The following is a 15,011-nucleotide window of genomic DNA, read 5'->3' on the forward strand; positions in this document are numbered from 1 at the left end:
ACAGTCAACAATCATAGAAAACATCTGTTTCACACAGACTCCCTGCTCCTCCCCCTGGGCTCAGTAATCTATGCACTGTAGAAATTTGACTGTCAGCTCCTCATTATCTCTGTCTTTGCCTCTGTATCTCATTGACATGCCTGCATTCACATTGACATCTGTTTAAACATAAATCCACACAGCAAAACAATCCATCTGTCTTTTCCCAATTAACCATTTAGAAACAATTTTCAGTTAATCTGTCTGTTCAACAGATGAGTAATATGAGGATTAAAACAGCTGAAACATTTTGACGGTTTTAAACTGCTATTGTTGAATTTATTTACCAGTACTTTAAATTACTCTATGGAGAATGGATGTTATGAGGTGGTGTTACAGCTGAACTGCTGCTGATTTGTAAGCGTGCCAGTGCCCCCGCCATGGCATGGATGCAAATCATAGTCACTTATTTGGCTGGGGATTGCTCAGGGTGGGTGACAATTTTATTTTCACTCGCCAAACACAGAATGTATTCAAGAACAATTTCCTCTTACTGGCCTCTTCACCTGCACTACTTTGTAATGTTTACATAGTTATACAGCACTGTGATATGTCAAGAGGAACTCCTAAGGGACTGTAGACGTGAAAATACAATTACATCTGGCTTTATTGCTCTTGCAAAACCTTAAATTGCAGCATAACAATTTCTTAAGTAACTATAAACTCTTAAAGCTGTGAATCCTAACATAGCCTGTGTGCGATTTTAGAACACACGCAGTGTATTATACACCAGAGTTAAAGTAGCACAGGCCTACAAAGTACTTTCTAGTGGTAGGTTCAAATTTCCCAGGCTTTTTATCTCTATCTGTGCTCTTGGCCTATTTTTGGTGCAACATTGATTCTAGTAATTTAACTCCCACAACAAAGTGCTGGATTGCAGTACAAACAAGGTTAGCTGTTAAATGCTTTTGAAATTAACAAATTAATCTTCAAGATGCTTCTGTTTGCACATCTTACTCTGAAATACCCCCTGTTTGCTCCTGAAGAAGTCAGTGGTGTGCTGGTTGAGTAATGTGAGCTGTGTTCAGTGTTTTTATACCAGAAGGGGGTTTAACTCTGATATTTTAAAAATAACCATGTGTCACTTCTTAAAAATCTGTTACCCAAAGCTGAACTGGACTGTGAAAAAAATTGTTCCAGTGGTCAGCAGGAGGATATTTTTTTACTCACATAACTTCAGTCCAATTCGGTTACTTCTGTCTATTTATATCTCCGCTCTGACTCTTATTTTGGACATTGTTTCTCTGTAAATCCTTCATTACACTTTGACAGATTATTTCAACACTCTTCTCCAATAACTTAGAGGAGATTATCATATAACTCCAATCCAAAAGCCATCTTGAGGGCAAATATTCCACTGTCACCTACTGTCTTCTGTCATGATTGGGTTATTCAGGGTACTTTTTGCTCTGCTTCGCACAGATAGAGCCTCTTAAATGTAAAGCCAATTTGCTTTATTATTTGGTGTAGTGTTTATTTGAGAACGCGCAATGTGCATGCTCAATGCAGCACAGCATAACATGGGATATGCCTTCGGGAGCTGAGGTATTAACACTTATTTCTGAGGTTAAGATGAGATAGCCTTACCGAGACATGGGAGGGGCCTTGGATCCTGCCTTGTCATCAAAGCCCTGTGAAAAAGAATGGCAGGCAGACGTGCTCATCGTGAAGATGACCTTTCCTGTCCGATTTGTGGACATATTCTCAGCCAGCCAGTGGTGCTCACTTGCAGACATAGATTCTGTAAATCCTGTTTGAAAGACAGCTGGGAGACACAAGGCAGTGGGGATTCACACTTCTGTCCTCTGTGTTGGCGCCGGTCATCCATGGATCAAATTGTGGTGAGTGGTGTGCTGGAGAGGGCCTGTGAATCCTTCAAGGAGGACAGAGGCAAGCATGACCCAGAGGCTTGTAAAGAACATGGAGAAAAGCTCACACTCTTCTGTTTGGAGGACCTGGAACCGATCTGTGGTGTGTGTGGGAAAGCAGCTGCACACATTGGACACAGACTCTATCCCATTGGGGAAGGTGCTCATGACTGTAAGGTAGGCATGTTAAAGTCACCTCAATATTTCACATAGGTAGCATTTTTTTTGTTGTTTAAGCTGCACAACTTCAACATCGGCTACTTGGGAAACCTTGATGAGAAATGTTTATTAAAATAACTGTCACATGGCTGAATTTGAAGCGTATCCAGTACCTAAGTTCAACACTAGTGTGGGTGAGCCTTCACAATTAAAATTGGAAGATGATTGACAATCCTAATTGATTAGCTTGATTGATTCATTTGCAAGATTTTTCAACAAAATCTCAGTGGTTATCCATCATTACATGAATAGAAGATGTGTCAGATTGTACCTAGACATTATTTTAATCTAAAGTTTGCCACTGTTTAGAAGACACATTGTTTATTGTGTTTTTCCACTGATTTGGATTTTTACTACTTACTACCTTTGTGCTTCTCTGAGCCTGATATGCTGACTTGTGTGAAGGTGTTGGGCAGAGTTCATTAACATTCTAATAATAGATTTATATTTTTGGTTTCCTGTTGCTGCTGAGGTCCTGAGAGGACTGAAACTCGACTCTCACAAGGTTTCTGTGATGCTAGATTTATTCTACTCTTGCCCCTCCTTGGCCTTCTCTTGGGACCGGGAAACTTTGAATATTATTCTGAAATGAATCTACTGGTGAATATGAATATTGGGCTGATACCTGAAATCTAAGCTGCATGAGGGCAGTTACTAGGTCACTCTCCATAGATTTGTCCATTTAACTTGATGCTGCTGCATTGTACAGCTTTGCATTTACAGGGAATGCTGCCGTGGAAGAGTATGTGGCAGCTGAAAGCCTCGCATTGTGTCGACAGCTTGGCCACCTGCCAGCCTGACCTTGTTTTTAAGTGTTGGTGCCCTGTCATTGACTTTGTAGGAGGAACTGAAGAGCGCGCTGCTGCCTTTGAAAGAGAAGTTGCAGCAGTACAAAAAGGCGAAAATAGTCTGCGAGGAAATGGCAGAACATGTTAAGGTACTGTCAGTCCCATCACTACCAAATGTTACTTTGAGCATCCTGGACAGCCCTACGTGTGGAGGCAATAGTATACCCATCAATCATTTGTCTTTACAGAACCAAGTTGAACACACTGAATCACAGATCAAAGAAGAATTTAAAGCCCTTCACCATTTCCTAAAAGAGCAGGAGGCTGCCAGACTTTCCACTTTAAAGGCTGAGGAGGAGCAGAAGAATCTGATGATCAGCCAGAGCATTGAGGAGATGGACAGTGAAATGGCATCTCTCTCCAACACCATCAGATTAGTAGAGCAGGAGATGAAATCTCATGATATCCCTTTTCTTAAGGTAGATATACTCTTGCTTCAGACAATTTGTGCGACAAATCTTAACCAGCTGTTGTTTTACATTCATATGCACGTCACATGGTGAAGGTTGTTCTCCTCATTTTGGTTTTCAGAGTTACAAGGAAACAATAAAGAGGTAAGTGTTATTTCCACATCTAGGATCCAGTAAAACTTACTTTTAGAATAATAAATCTTTACGGACACAGTTCTCGACAACTAATTACTTCAGTATCCTTTCAGAACCTGGCGGACTTCCCTTGATCCGGAAATGATTTCCGGTGCTCTGATTGATGTGGCCAAGCACTTGGGCTCTCTGAAATATAAAGTGTGGGAGAAGATGAAGAGAATAGTTAAATATAGTGAGTTCCCCAAACAACAGCGAGTCATGTGATATTGCTCATTCATTTTCCTGCAATATGAGTAACTTCTACTTTTCTCCTCTCTCTTTAGATCCTGTGATTCTGGACCCCAACACAGCAGCTACCTGTTTCATCCTCTCAGAGGATCTCACAGTGGTGCATACCTCCCCCCAGAATTTCAAGCTGCCAGACAACCCAGAACGCTTTGACATCAGTGCCGAGATGCTTGCTGCGGAGGGCTACACCTGCGGACGCCACAGCTGGGATGTGGAGGTGAAACACAACACCTACTGGGTGCTGGGAATAGCCAGCGAGTCCATCAACAGGAAGGGAAAGCACGTGTTGACACCAGCAGAGGGGTTCTGGACTATAAGGTTTCGCAATGGAGAGCATAAGGCCTGCACAGCACCGTGGGAGCCACTGAACATGACTAAGGCACCGGAAGTGATACGAGTGGTTTTAGACATGGACCGAGGCAAGGTGACCTTTTACGACCCTGGAGAGAGAACACCTCTCTACACCTTCATGGATGTCATCACACCCAGAGCCTTTCCCTACTTTTGCACAGCCTGCAAAGAGCATCCACTGAAAATCCTGCCCGCAAGGATATCCTTGTCAACCGACCATTAATTCACATTTGTCACAAACTGCCAAACACTGTATAAAAATCCAGTGAGAGAAAAGGAGGGTGGCTTAAGCTTGTGAAGATTTTACTTTTTTTTTTTTTTTTCCCCAAGGGATGATGCAGGGTCAAGTTACAGCACTCCATTGCAATGGAAGTTGAAAATCCACTTATGTTTTTTTTTTTTTTTTTTTAAATGAATGACTGACTGAAGCAAACAGACATGTTTTAAAATATTTTATTTGAGTTAACAAAACAAATGTAGTCTGGGAGAATTGAAATTGTAAATAGCTTCACAATCTTTAAAAACATCCATATACTACTACACTGATAAGATTTATTACATGAAATGACTGTGACTTTGTGTGACTCAGCTTTGAATCACTACTGAGAGTTCCACATAATTCTGAGCTTCTTTCCATGAAAAGCATTAAAAAAAATGAATCACAGATGTGAAGTTTCATATAAGGCACATACAGTATGTGTATTTGCAAACCTGTGCCATAGTTGTTGGGTTTAAATATGACATGTGAGATTAGTTTTCCATTGCAGTAAGAATACTCTACGGTTAGCGTTTGATTTAGTAGCCACATGTACAGCATGGTGAAGTCTGGCCTTTCAGCCTCATCCAAACACATGGCAGTATCTACACAGCTTCACACTCAAGTATTGCTTAAACCTACAAAGAATTCATCTTGCAGCATATTTAATGTATGGGTTAAATACCCTGTAACATCGTTCGACTTGATACTACCCGTGCTGTCCTAACCACATTATTGTAACATGCTCCTATTGCAAATGGGTTGTGGGAGGTACCCTCTTTAAATTCAGTGATGCTCAAAGGCTTTTTGAGGTGTTCATTTAATAATTAAAAAGAGGTTATTAAAGGGAGTAAATGCCCTCGTATTATGTCCTGGTGTGTTACTCATACAGTGTTAAAACATCATCCGTAACAGTACTCCATCTGTGTAAGTAGTTCTCTATACTCTGTTCCCTGAACGTTTAAAACCTGGGCAGGTGGTGCACCAAGACTGACTGATCCCAAAACCAGCATATGCATGTTATCCTGTTTCACTGAGGCACCATGACTGCCTTGCTATGGTCTCCATGTCATAGAGACATTCTTCCCTCCGCTATAGCATTGTATAGCTCCTCATCTACAGCCTCGTATCGAGCAGCTCTAGTGTTCAAAAAGTAGATCTGGTCAGCTGTGAGACGTGGGTCGTATCCCTCCCTCTGCAGCCTGGTTTTCTGAATTTTAAATGTACCTGTGCAGGAATGCGGAGATACATAAAATAGATTATGATTTATTGACTTCACATTTTTATGAACTCAGGAGGGATATTATAGCCAGTTTACCTGTGGTGTCTACTTGTGGGGAGATTCGTAGGAACACGGGGCGGGCATATGGAGGAAGAGCTCGCTGGACTTTCTGCAGGAAATCATTGCAGTCAAAAGTCCCTGTAGTGTCTGCAATAGCAGCCATGCCTGCCTTACCTTCCACACCTGGGAGACATGAGACATGAAGAGAAATGCTTGTCAAGTAACGAGTACAGTCAAAAGCAATATAAATTAAAAAGGAAATAACAATTATGCTCCAGATATGATGCTGAAAGCACTGAATATCACCTGGCACTGTGACGCCATACACTGCCACATCAGTCTGACCCAGAAGACTGCTGAGTATGCCCTCCACCTCGGTGGTGGAGACATTTTCTCCCCGCCAGCGAAACGTGTCTCCGCCACGGTCCCGGAAGTACATGTAGCCCAGCTCATCCATCACCAGCACATCACCTGGGGTAGACAGATGGAAAAAAAAACTCCGTGTCTAGTCTAGTATGTCTAAATAATCATAAGCTTTGGGAGCTATAAATATCCTCATCTTGAACACTTGCTTGATTCATTTTTTGACATGAGCACTGCAAGCTGTGTGGAGTGTTATGATGCAATATTATTGAAATATAACTAGAATATAAATATGCATTTGGAGACAAGGATAAGCAACCTGATAAATATGCGGAATCGTTTTTCTTGAAGACATTGTGAGCTATCTTCTTCCTTGTAGCATCCTGATTAGCGTAGCCATCGAATCGCCGTAATGGGTCCTGCTGGTTGATGCGACCTACCAGAAGCCCTGGCTCCCCTGCAAGACATGGAGGAGTCTAACATGGTGCTTTCACACGATCAACACAGCTAACAATCACATACTACCTCAAACAATGTCAATGTTGCGGTTTAAGTTTTAGTTACCGGGGCGGCAAGGCATACACAGGCCCCGGCTGTCGCGAATTAGCTCCATGCTGTCCTCATCCACCCTCACCAAACGGATGGGGTAAACATTAGGGAGAATGCGACTGTTGAATCCACAGGCTCCCACCTGGCAGGACAGAGCTAATTAGACTCTGATCCAATGAATATTTTATCAGTGAAGACAAAAGTAACACTGATTGCTGACCTTGCCATCCATGTTGGCAATGCTGCAGTTGCACTCAGTCGCTCCGTAGAACTCGCCAATCTGCGTCACCCCAAAACGTTCGGTGAAGGCCTCCCACACACTGGGGCGCAACCCATTTCCCACGGCTAGCCGAACTTTGTGGCCCTTTTCCGACGGCCGCACTGGCTGAGACAGGAGGTAGCGGCAGATTTCCCCGATGTACTGCACCACCTACAAAAGGGAAAGCAGTCCTGTTGCTGTGGCAGTGCTAGTTCACCATGAATGTTTGAGAGTTATTGATCTCAGAAAATACGACTCTTCTCAATATTTTCCAAGCGTAGGCTCTTACAGTGCAGTTGTACTTAATGCAATCTTCCCAGAAACGGCTGGCAGAGAATTTTTTCTTCACTACCACAGTGAGGCCATGAATCAGACACTGCCCAACTCCCATGATATTCCCTGGCGAGAAAAAGAAAGCTTACACTTCAGTTATGCAACCCTAAAGGGGAAAACTGTATTGATCCAGAGCTGGAGTCTACCGTCACACACCCGCTGAGTGATAGAGAGGCAGGCAGTCATAGATGATGTCATCAGGGCGCATGCGAAAAGCAAAGTACCCAAAAGCAGCGATTCTGTAGTAACTGTTGTAGGAAAACAGGAGAGATTCTCAGACATCTATCATTACAACTCTGGAGGGCGATGCTTTTCGTGAGAGTGGTTATTCAAGAAAACGTACCGACTGTGAACCACGATGGCAGCCTTGGGAAGTCCCGTGGTGCCAGAGGTGTAAATATAAAACAGGCGGTCTGCAGAAGAGAATGCAACAGAGCATTACAAATGCACACTGCGAACAGGTGTCTTCACAGCATTTCATTCACGGCTAGAAAGCCCTGCTCTCATTCAACCTTTTGTTTTCCTGAGCAATGCAATACACACCTCTAGTTTGTTATGTAGGGTATATCTCAGACACACACCTTTAATGCTGACTCATTAAGTTAAGACAGATTCACTGTTGTTTGGGGATATGGTTTGTTATTCAGACAGTAATATCTTCCCCAGACAGCTTCTTCTGTCCCGAGAAAAAATGTCAGTATCTGTCTTGAATTCAAATGACTCATATTTCTCAAAGACCTGCATAAGAGAGTATTCACCCCATCAAGCTTGAGTTAAATAATTACTGGGAAGCAATTTCAGTTCAGAAACTAGATAAGAGTGTGAAAAAATTAATCGCTGTGTGGCATAGCCTTTGGGAATTCAGAATAGAGCAAAATATAGAGGTTATCAACCAAACAGGGTGTAAGGAAAAGAGTCTGAAGAGGATTGTGTAAAAAGAAAATACTCATTAATATACAGATTAAGTCTCAAATGGAGGCAAAGTTGAGTTCAGTGGAACATCAGGTGCTCACCATTCATGCCTTTGGGGGGAACGCAAGGTGAAGGGGGATGTCTAGACGCAGTGGCTAAAATTGGGTCCAGAGGCTGAGCACCCAGAGCGGCCAGATGTTCTGCATTGAGGTCTCCTGTAGAAAACCGCACCATGGACTGGGTGATGGAGGAACTGACCTCCAACATGGCTGACAGAGGGAAATCAGAAGAGAGAACAACAGTCAGGTCAGTTCTAGTGTCCTGGTTTGCAGAAGAACATACTGTAAACAAATGTTGTGACAAGCTGTAACAATGAAACTTCAAGAAATGAGCCTTTCTCTGTGAGGTCAAACTGATTAGACTTTTATTCTATCTCTGTAGACATACTACCTCTATATAAAACTGATAAATACAAATGCTACACTTTAATAGATACAGTGAGCAGAAACCACAAAGACAAGGAAGGGAAATGTTTGTGTTGCCACAGAGAAACAAAGTGAAGCAAGTGTTAACTGACTTCACAAAAAGATACAAAGGGAGTTTTACTGGCAGTGTGATCACGAACAGCATGTTCTGACCACATGACATATCAGAGACAAAGTAATTATCACAGTTTGTCTCCCGCACAGACTGAAGATCAACAGTGTGACCCCGCAGGGAGAAATGTTGACCGCCTCACATGATGTAAGAAACAAAAATGAGATTTGTTGCGGAGGTTGATCGATATTTTACTCAGGCTTGCAATAGCAATACAGTCATCTGGCTTTTTAATCCATTTCATGAATAGGAAAAGGGACATTATCCTGTAATACATAATTTTAGAATGAACCCCGCCACTGACACAGAATTAAAAACCTAAAAACGAATTACTTGATCAGCTTTATCTGCCTTTACACAGCCTTACCCTCAGCAAGCTCAGCTCCGAATACAACAGCCCGTGACCCTGACACTCCAATACAGTGCAGGAGGGAATCACTGCGGAGGTTGAAGTTGATGAGCGCAGCCTCCACCCCAACCTTGGCCAAGCCCAGCCATAGTGCCACCTGTAACGGCCTGCTTTCCATGAAGAGGGCCACCACATCCCCAGAGACCCATCCCTGTCCTCTTGCCCAATGAGCCACTGCGTTAGACAGCTGGTCCAGCTGGATGAAGGTCCATGTTTCCCCCGTAGCCTCATAGATGAGTGCTGGTTTGTTTGGGTAAAGTTTTACTGTCTGGGCGAAGATGGAGGGAATGTTGCTTCCATTGCGCATGTAACGCCATAAAGCCAGCTTCACTCTCAACAGCACGTACAGGCCGCTGGTGAGGGTCAGAGGAGGAAGACGGGGAGAAGAGAGGTAAGAGATGATGTAGACACACAAGCATCCAGAGCTTTATTCGGACATATTCAACTTACTTGAGGTCTCTCTTGGCGGTACGCACTGCAATGTAGAAGTATTTCCAGCTTCTTGTGCCCAGATATACCCCAAGGCCTGCTACCAGACTCCAGGACCAGGACACCCCGAAGAGACGCAACAGTCCCATAGACCCCAAAGAGGCTGAGACACTAGCTGCATTGTGCATTCTTGTCATGGAGGAAGAGGAGAAAAACAGGTTTTTTTTTTTAAAGAAACAATAGGCGTGAGTTGAAGCCCACAGGGCTTTTTCTCATTACTTAAGCACAAGTTAGTACATGCAAGCACATATAAGAAACTATTCTCTAGGCAGCCATCAGCTAACAATTATATAAAAACCCTAAGCAGGGATTAAGTTATTACCAAAGTTATCACGCATCAATCAGCTCACATTTAAGCAGTGCACATAAACAGACGCCATTCCGGGTTACACGGTATAGCATCGTTCACTTGCCCTGTGCGCATGCATTGCACTCAACTTACCTACGAGTCAACAGACTTCAGCGATGTCACCTTTCACCCGCTAACCCCGCCGGTCAGCACAGCTCGGTACTCACAGACACTTCAGCGGAAACTATCACGTATCGAAATCGTCCTCCGGAAGCGTCGTGAGTGCACACACTGTAACGATTTTAGGCGAACCAGGAGTTTTTCTGGGGAGTTGCAGCAGTTTTACCGCTCGCTGCTAATCGCTAATAGTTGTTAAGTAGCAGACTGTCTGTCCACGCTGTCTTCGGGGAAATGTGTCAGACGCACTTGAGCGAGTCCTACGGGCTGGCGTCTGAAGGGGGGGAGTTCATTATTTGTGCTCGACTGGCAGGAGTGACCGAAATCTGACTGGGAGCAGTGGAGTGCAGTGTGGACCAGGCTATTTTCTGTACTCCATATTGAGAAGAGTCGCTGCCAGAGAAGCACCGCCCATCCCGGGAGCGAGCTTCCGCCAGCGGCTCAGCCATTTGTTCAACTCGGCGCTTGTCAAACCTTTCTCCATTTTTATTGGACAATATTAACCCCGCCCAATAGCCCAACCACCGGAATCGCAGGTGACTGCTGTTGATAGTATCAGCGGCACAGACTATTAACTCAATGATGGGAAATGTCATCCCTCATTCTCACTGCTGACTTGTATGCATTTAGCTTTTCTTAACAGGTATGGGCCTCTGCAAACCCTGTTGAAAATAACACAGCAAAGTGTAACATGCTTGCATTGTTCACAACACACATGAAAGAAATCATTTATTTCAGTCGGTAAGATAAAAGGTCAAAGAGCAACATGGTCATTGCAGACTGAAGGTCTGCCTGTGCGTGTCTGCACAGGATCTGTTATCTGCCACTGTGGGTCTCTGTGTGTAGAAATCACAGCAAACTCTGGAAACCACTGCTTTCCTCAGTAAGATATAAACCCAAGGGTCCAAGATCTGATTCCAGGAGGCCATACGTAAGCACAGAAGAATGAACCCATCCTGTGGTCCCGTTGAAGCTCTGGGGCTTTGGTTCAACTGCAGTGCAAGAATGTGGATCTATAATGTAGGAGAGATACAGAATCACTCATGACGATGAGGTGTAGGTATTAGCCTACTTTATAATGTACAATATTCTTAAAAATACCAGAATATTAACTGTGAAAAAGGTTTTAGAGACTTTGATCTAAAAGAGTGAAGTACTCACAAGAAAGGGGCTCCAGCACACACAGGAAACCACAGTGATTGCTGCCAGTTGCGCCATCATCTCCACATCCAACGACCAAAACAAGGAGGAAGTCGACACTGAAGATGGACGACGGGCGCAGCGAGCTGTTGATTTTGTGTTAATGTTGTGGGGACTTATCCTGGCCTTCAGCAATGCCACACCACTCAGGATGTTGCAGAGCAGGGAAAGAGTGAGTGCAGTGAGGCCAAGACATGAGAAGGCCAGAGCCAGACTGGTGTCTGTTGTAGACTGAGGACCATGGACTGGCAAGAAACACCATGTGCCAGGAAATTGGGTAGTATAAGTCCCCACAGCAAATAAAGGTAGAACGGCCAAAATTAGTGCCAGAAAGGCTAGAAATAATACAACTCGCCGCACATGAGTCATTGTAATCATAGCAGCGTGGAAAAAGGGCTGGGTGATGGCCACACAGCGCTCGATTGCCATCGCACAACCCAACAGCAAAGGGCATAAGCCAAAAAACACCATACATGCCCCAAAGATTTGACAGAATGTGGTGGGCTTCTCGGGCTGCATTTTATGCCTCTGATCCATGTGCAAATACAGAGCAAAGGCACCTGGGATCACATGACCTCCGAAGTCAGCCAACAGCAAAGCCACTGTTAATAGCAGAAATGGGGCTTTGGATTGGCGGCGGAATCGTACATGGGACTTAGCCAGGATCCCCAGAGCGGTGAGGTTGGAGACGGCACCAAATGTCATTGTGAAGCAGGACATCCCTATACCTGAAGATCGGATGGGTGGCCAGGTGCTGCTGTTCAGCGAGGGACTTGGCTGTTCAGAGGAGTTGATCTTCATGTTCTGGTGGAGGATGGATGGCGCAAAGGAGGTAGAAAATAAAGTCATGAGTGTAGACGGTGTCCTCATCCTTAGTGTCATCTACAGAGAATTACAAACTTAAAATACTTCCATTAAAAAGGCACTAATGCTTTTATGTCATCCTGTTCTGCTACATCTAAAAGGTGGCTCAAATAAATCATAGACAGCAGGACAGAAAGGTCTTAAATGCAAAATCGTGTATCAGTATAATACATGCTTCACTGGGCAGCTCAGACGCTGATTACAACAAGTGGTCTGCCATGACACTTGGGATTTAGACCTTAATTAGAAAAGCAACAGTTTCCCAGGCAATAATGAAGAGGAGTGGATTAAACCCTGCCAGAGTTTTTTTTTGTCTCTGCCAATCATATGAGTGCATGCACACTGAAGTGCTAGCTTAGAATACATTAATAGATCCACTCTCACAAGGCAAACTACCAAAAATACTACTGTAACTGAAAGATCAGTCAGTTTACTGCAGTCTGTCTCATTTGGGGGATAGTCCCTAGAAGGTCCCAGGAAGGTAAATTCAGGTAAATCTGGGTAAATCCACAAAAACCCATGTAGACTCTTTAGCTAAGTAGATGCCCTGACGAGGAGATTGTCAAACTTTTAACAGGTTTTACTGCCGTCGTGGTGTGGAAATGTGGGGAACTTGTGTCCGCCTTGCTGCTTTTATTTGGTAAGTCTACACAACAGGCTCTTAAAGATGGGTTTAAACTGAGGGATACATAATAACTTATAATTACCATCACCATTTCAGTTGCTTTAAACCAAACCTAAAGTGAAACCTAACTAAATTTTGGCAACAACAATCATATCTTTGTTTTGCAACTTGATATTTGTTATCATTAAAATTTAATCAGAAGGGTGTGCAAATTTGCATAAGCAATTTCCCCCCCGTTGTGATACACGATGAGAAGAATCCAGAAGGATTTTAATCTTATTTCTTTCACAAGGCCACAGAAACAACGTACACAGACTTTTAAAAAAAATTTTATCTATGTGGATGGGGATCTTAAAAGTGGCTGCCAATGGCAAAAGGTTCCAGGAGCTGACATGTCTTTATACAAGTAGACAATCTTCTGGAAAGATACGTAACCAACAGAATTTTTTTTGACTCTCTCTTTGTGCTTGATACCTCTCAATTTTTCACAACCTTCACATAAAGTGTTGAGGTCACTGACCTCCAAAGGTTCAAAAAAGATCATTTGGAGCTTCAGACAAAGTATATAAACTCCACTGCTCCTTCCTGTGCCCACACCAGTAACTCACAGCTTGTCAAGCAGTTTATTTTCTTTTATCTTTTCTTATTTTTATCTCTTTTTATCTCTTTTTGTGTGTGTGTGTTTACTAGTTACTGTTTCTCAAGAGGGAGAAACACTGTCCCTGGAGAGTGTGAGGAAATTACTGAGGAAATGCATGATTAAAATTAATCTGGGGGTTACATTCAGAATTAGGAGGATTCTATGAGTAACAAAAAAAAGTAACTGTAACTGTTGCCATTATAGTTTATATTATTTACATAATTTGTTTGTTCTTTTGTAAGACAAATTTTATAATTTGTAATTTTTGTTACTCAGAATAGGTGACAGTACCTTTATTTAGAAGGCCTAAGTTTGTAAGGAGATTCTGTAAGACAATTCTTGCGAGTAAGACTCAAAAAAGAGGAAAAAGGACGGTAAGACTGTCAAACGGACGTTAGTGTGAAGATTTATTTTATTTGTTTTATTTTACTTTGGTAAAATGCCATATTACATGCCGTGCATGCTAATGTTTGTATCAAGTTAATAAGCTTGTTCTATGTTTAGTTTGCACGGTAGATTGGTGAGAAGATGCCAAATACACCAGTTACAAGAAAATCACTTGTGTCTGCCTGTGCTTCGGGGGAATTATAGTAACCATGATGTCATCTACCATGGAAGTTCTCCAGACAGATACTGGATACTGTGTGTTTTCATAAACACCAAGGCTGCTGCTCAGAATCTCTCATTTAATTCATCTTTTGTTGAACACGGGGTTCTTTAAAATAAAACATATATATCTCCTCAATTTAGAAATATGAAGGAACACCCTGCTAATCTCAACATAGCTCTTTTCCCTTCATTACCCATGTGTTAAAGTCCTCAGTATTCACAATGTCTGAATCTCTTTTTAATTCATTTCCTTCATAATAAAAGTGGATTAAATAAATGAACTAATGAGGAATCCCAGCTTTCCTAGAGACCCATCTTTAGTCGGGCACTGCTCTTTCTTGTACATGCATTGTGCATGTTTTATCCATGAAGTAAATAACCATTAACTGCTTATGAATAATAAATGAAACTTACCTTTGCATGACTCCAGATGAATGCTGGATTGTTTGGGATGGCTCCGAATAAATAAATGTGTCTCTCTGGTCTACAGCGCTGCGTGATTTACCACATTCACTTATCACTTTTGCCCACAGTCATTTACTCTCGCTCTCCTTCCCTTCTTTTCCCATGCCTCTCTGACAGTTTCTTTTTCTCCTGGGTCTTGCTTTCTCCCTCCCTCTCTCTCTCTCTCCAGAGGCTTGGCAGCTATTTTATCTCTACATACTAGACCTGCATTGTCCTTCCTCCTTCCCCTCTCTTCCCCTCCTCCTTTCTATCCATCTCCTCTGCTGATGCTTTGAACCATAAGTGATCTCAGCTTATCACATTTTGTAATATTGAGCCACCATTAGACAAATACCTGAAGTCAGCTGTTGCTCATATTTTATAATTCTTTATGATAATTCCCTGAAAACAGACAGATAACAGGGGCTATGATGCACAGAGACAGACATCAGAGGAGTTTGGAACAGCATGATGATTATGAGATGCCTGAAGGGTTCCTGCTATACTTGTTGGAGCCTGTTTGCAAGAATAAAGCCCCTGGATCCCAAACTGAACA

At 42.8% G+C, this 15,011-nt stretch overlaps 3 protein-coding genes across 4 annotated transcripts; 1 reads left to right on the forward strand and 2 right to left on the reverse strand.

Annotated features, from left to right (window-relative positions):
• Positions 1 to 1,628: 1,628 nt before the first annotated feature.
• trim35-13 (tripartite motif containing 35-13) lies at positions 1,629 to 5,273 on the forward strand. Its single transcript, XM_071472410.1, has 6 exons — positions 1,629 to 2,084; positions 2,968 to 3,063; positions 3,163 to 3,393; positions 3,506 to 3,528; positions 3,633 to 3,751; positions 3,843 to 5,273. The coding sequence occupies exons 1-6, from the start codon at positions 1,683 to 1,685 to the stop codon at positions 4,379 to 4,381; spliced, it is 1,410 nt and encodes a 469-aa protein (XP_071328511.1). The 5' UTR covers positions 1,629 to 1,682; the 3' UTR covers positions 4,382 to 5,273.
• On the reverse strand, positions 4,596 to 10,461 carry slc27a1a (solute carrier family 27 member 1a). The gene is made up of 13 exons (XM_071472385.1): positions 10,050 to 10,461; positions 9,569 to 9,736; positions 9,077 to 9,471; positions 8,214 to 8,381; positions 7,544 to 7,613; positions 7,357 to 7,448; positions 7,157 to 7,266; positions 6,829 to 7,038; positions 6,624 to 6,750; positions 6,379 to 6,516; positions 6,003 to 6,167; positions 5,733 to 5,879; positions 4,596 to 5,641 (listed from the first exon to the last, which is right to left on the reverse strand). Exons 2-13 carry the CDS (start codon positions 9,733 to 9,735, stop codon positions 5,484 to 5,486), a joined length of 1,947 nt encoding a protein of 648 aa, XP_071328486.1. The 5' UTR covers position 9,736; positions 10,050 to 10,461; the 3' UTR covers positions 4,596 to 5,483.
• Positions 10,462 to 10,708: 247 nt separating this feature from the next.
• ptger1c (prostaglandin E receptor 1c (subtype EP1)) lies at positions 10,709 to 14,565 on the reverse strand. 2 transcript variants are annotated; one of them, XM_071472464.1, is made up of 3 exons: positions 14,426 to 14,565; positions 11,235 to 12,077; positions 10,709 to 11,086 (listed from the first exon to the last, which is right to left on the reverse strand). In XM_071472464.1, the coding sequence occupies exons 2-3, from the start codon at positions 12,072 to 12,074 to the stop codon at positions 10,844 to 10,846; spliced, it is 1,083 nt and encodes a 360-aa protein (XP_071328565.1). In that variant the 5' UTR covers positions 12,075 to 12,077; positions 14,426 to 14,565; the 3' UTR covers positions 10,709 to 10,843. The 2 variants fall into 2 exon arrangements, with proteins under 2 accessions (XP_071328565.1, XP_071328557.1); XM_071472456.1 differs by having other exon boundaries at positions 11,235 to 12,155; positions 14,426 to 14,563.
• Between the last annotated feature and the right edge of the window lie 446 nt (positions 14,566 to 15,011).

The sequence above is a fragment of the Trachinotus anak genome, unplaced genomic scaffold (assembly GCF_046630095.1).
Source record: "Trachinotus anak isolate AG129_WGS33_773 ecotype Australia unplaced genomic scaffold, CSIRO_AGI_Tana_v1 ptg000003l, whole genome shotgun sequence".
NCBI lineage: Eukaryota > Metazoa > Chordata > Actinopteri > Carangiformes > Carangidae > Trachinotus > Trachinotus anak.

Coding starts and splice junctions, on each gene's coding strand:
- ptger1c (XM_071472456.1), bottom strand. CDS start 12,155: ATGACACTAAGGATGAGGACACCGTCTACACTCATGACTTTATTTTCT. Junction 11,087..11,234: donor TGTGCTGGAGCCCCTTTCTT/GTGAGTACTTCA, acceptor CCTACATTATAG/ATCCACATTCTTGCACTGCA.
- slc27a1a (XM_071472385.1), bottom strand. CDS start 9,735: ATGCACAATGCAGCTAGTGTCTCAGCCTCTTTGGGGTCTATGGGACTG. Junction 9,472..9,568: donor ACCGCCAAGAGAGACCTCAA/GTAAGTTGAATA, acceptor GACCCTCACCAG/CGGCCTGTACGTGCTGTTGA. Junction 6,168..6,378: donor CGATTCCGCATATTTATCAG/GTTGCTTATCCT, acceptor TGTCTACCCCAG/GTGATGTGCTGGTGATGGAT.
- trim35-13 (XM_071472410.1), top strand. CDS start 1,683: ATGGCAGGCAGACGTGCTCATCGTGAAGATGACCTTTCCTGTCCGATT. Junction 3,529..3,632: donor TACAAGGAAACAATAAAGAG/GTAAGTGTTATT, acceptor GTATCCTTTCAG/AACCTGGCGGACTTCCCTTG. Junction 3,752..3,842: donor GAAGAGAATAGTTAAATATA/GTGAGTTCCCCA, acceptor CTCTCTCTTTAG/ATCCTGTGATTCTGGACCCC.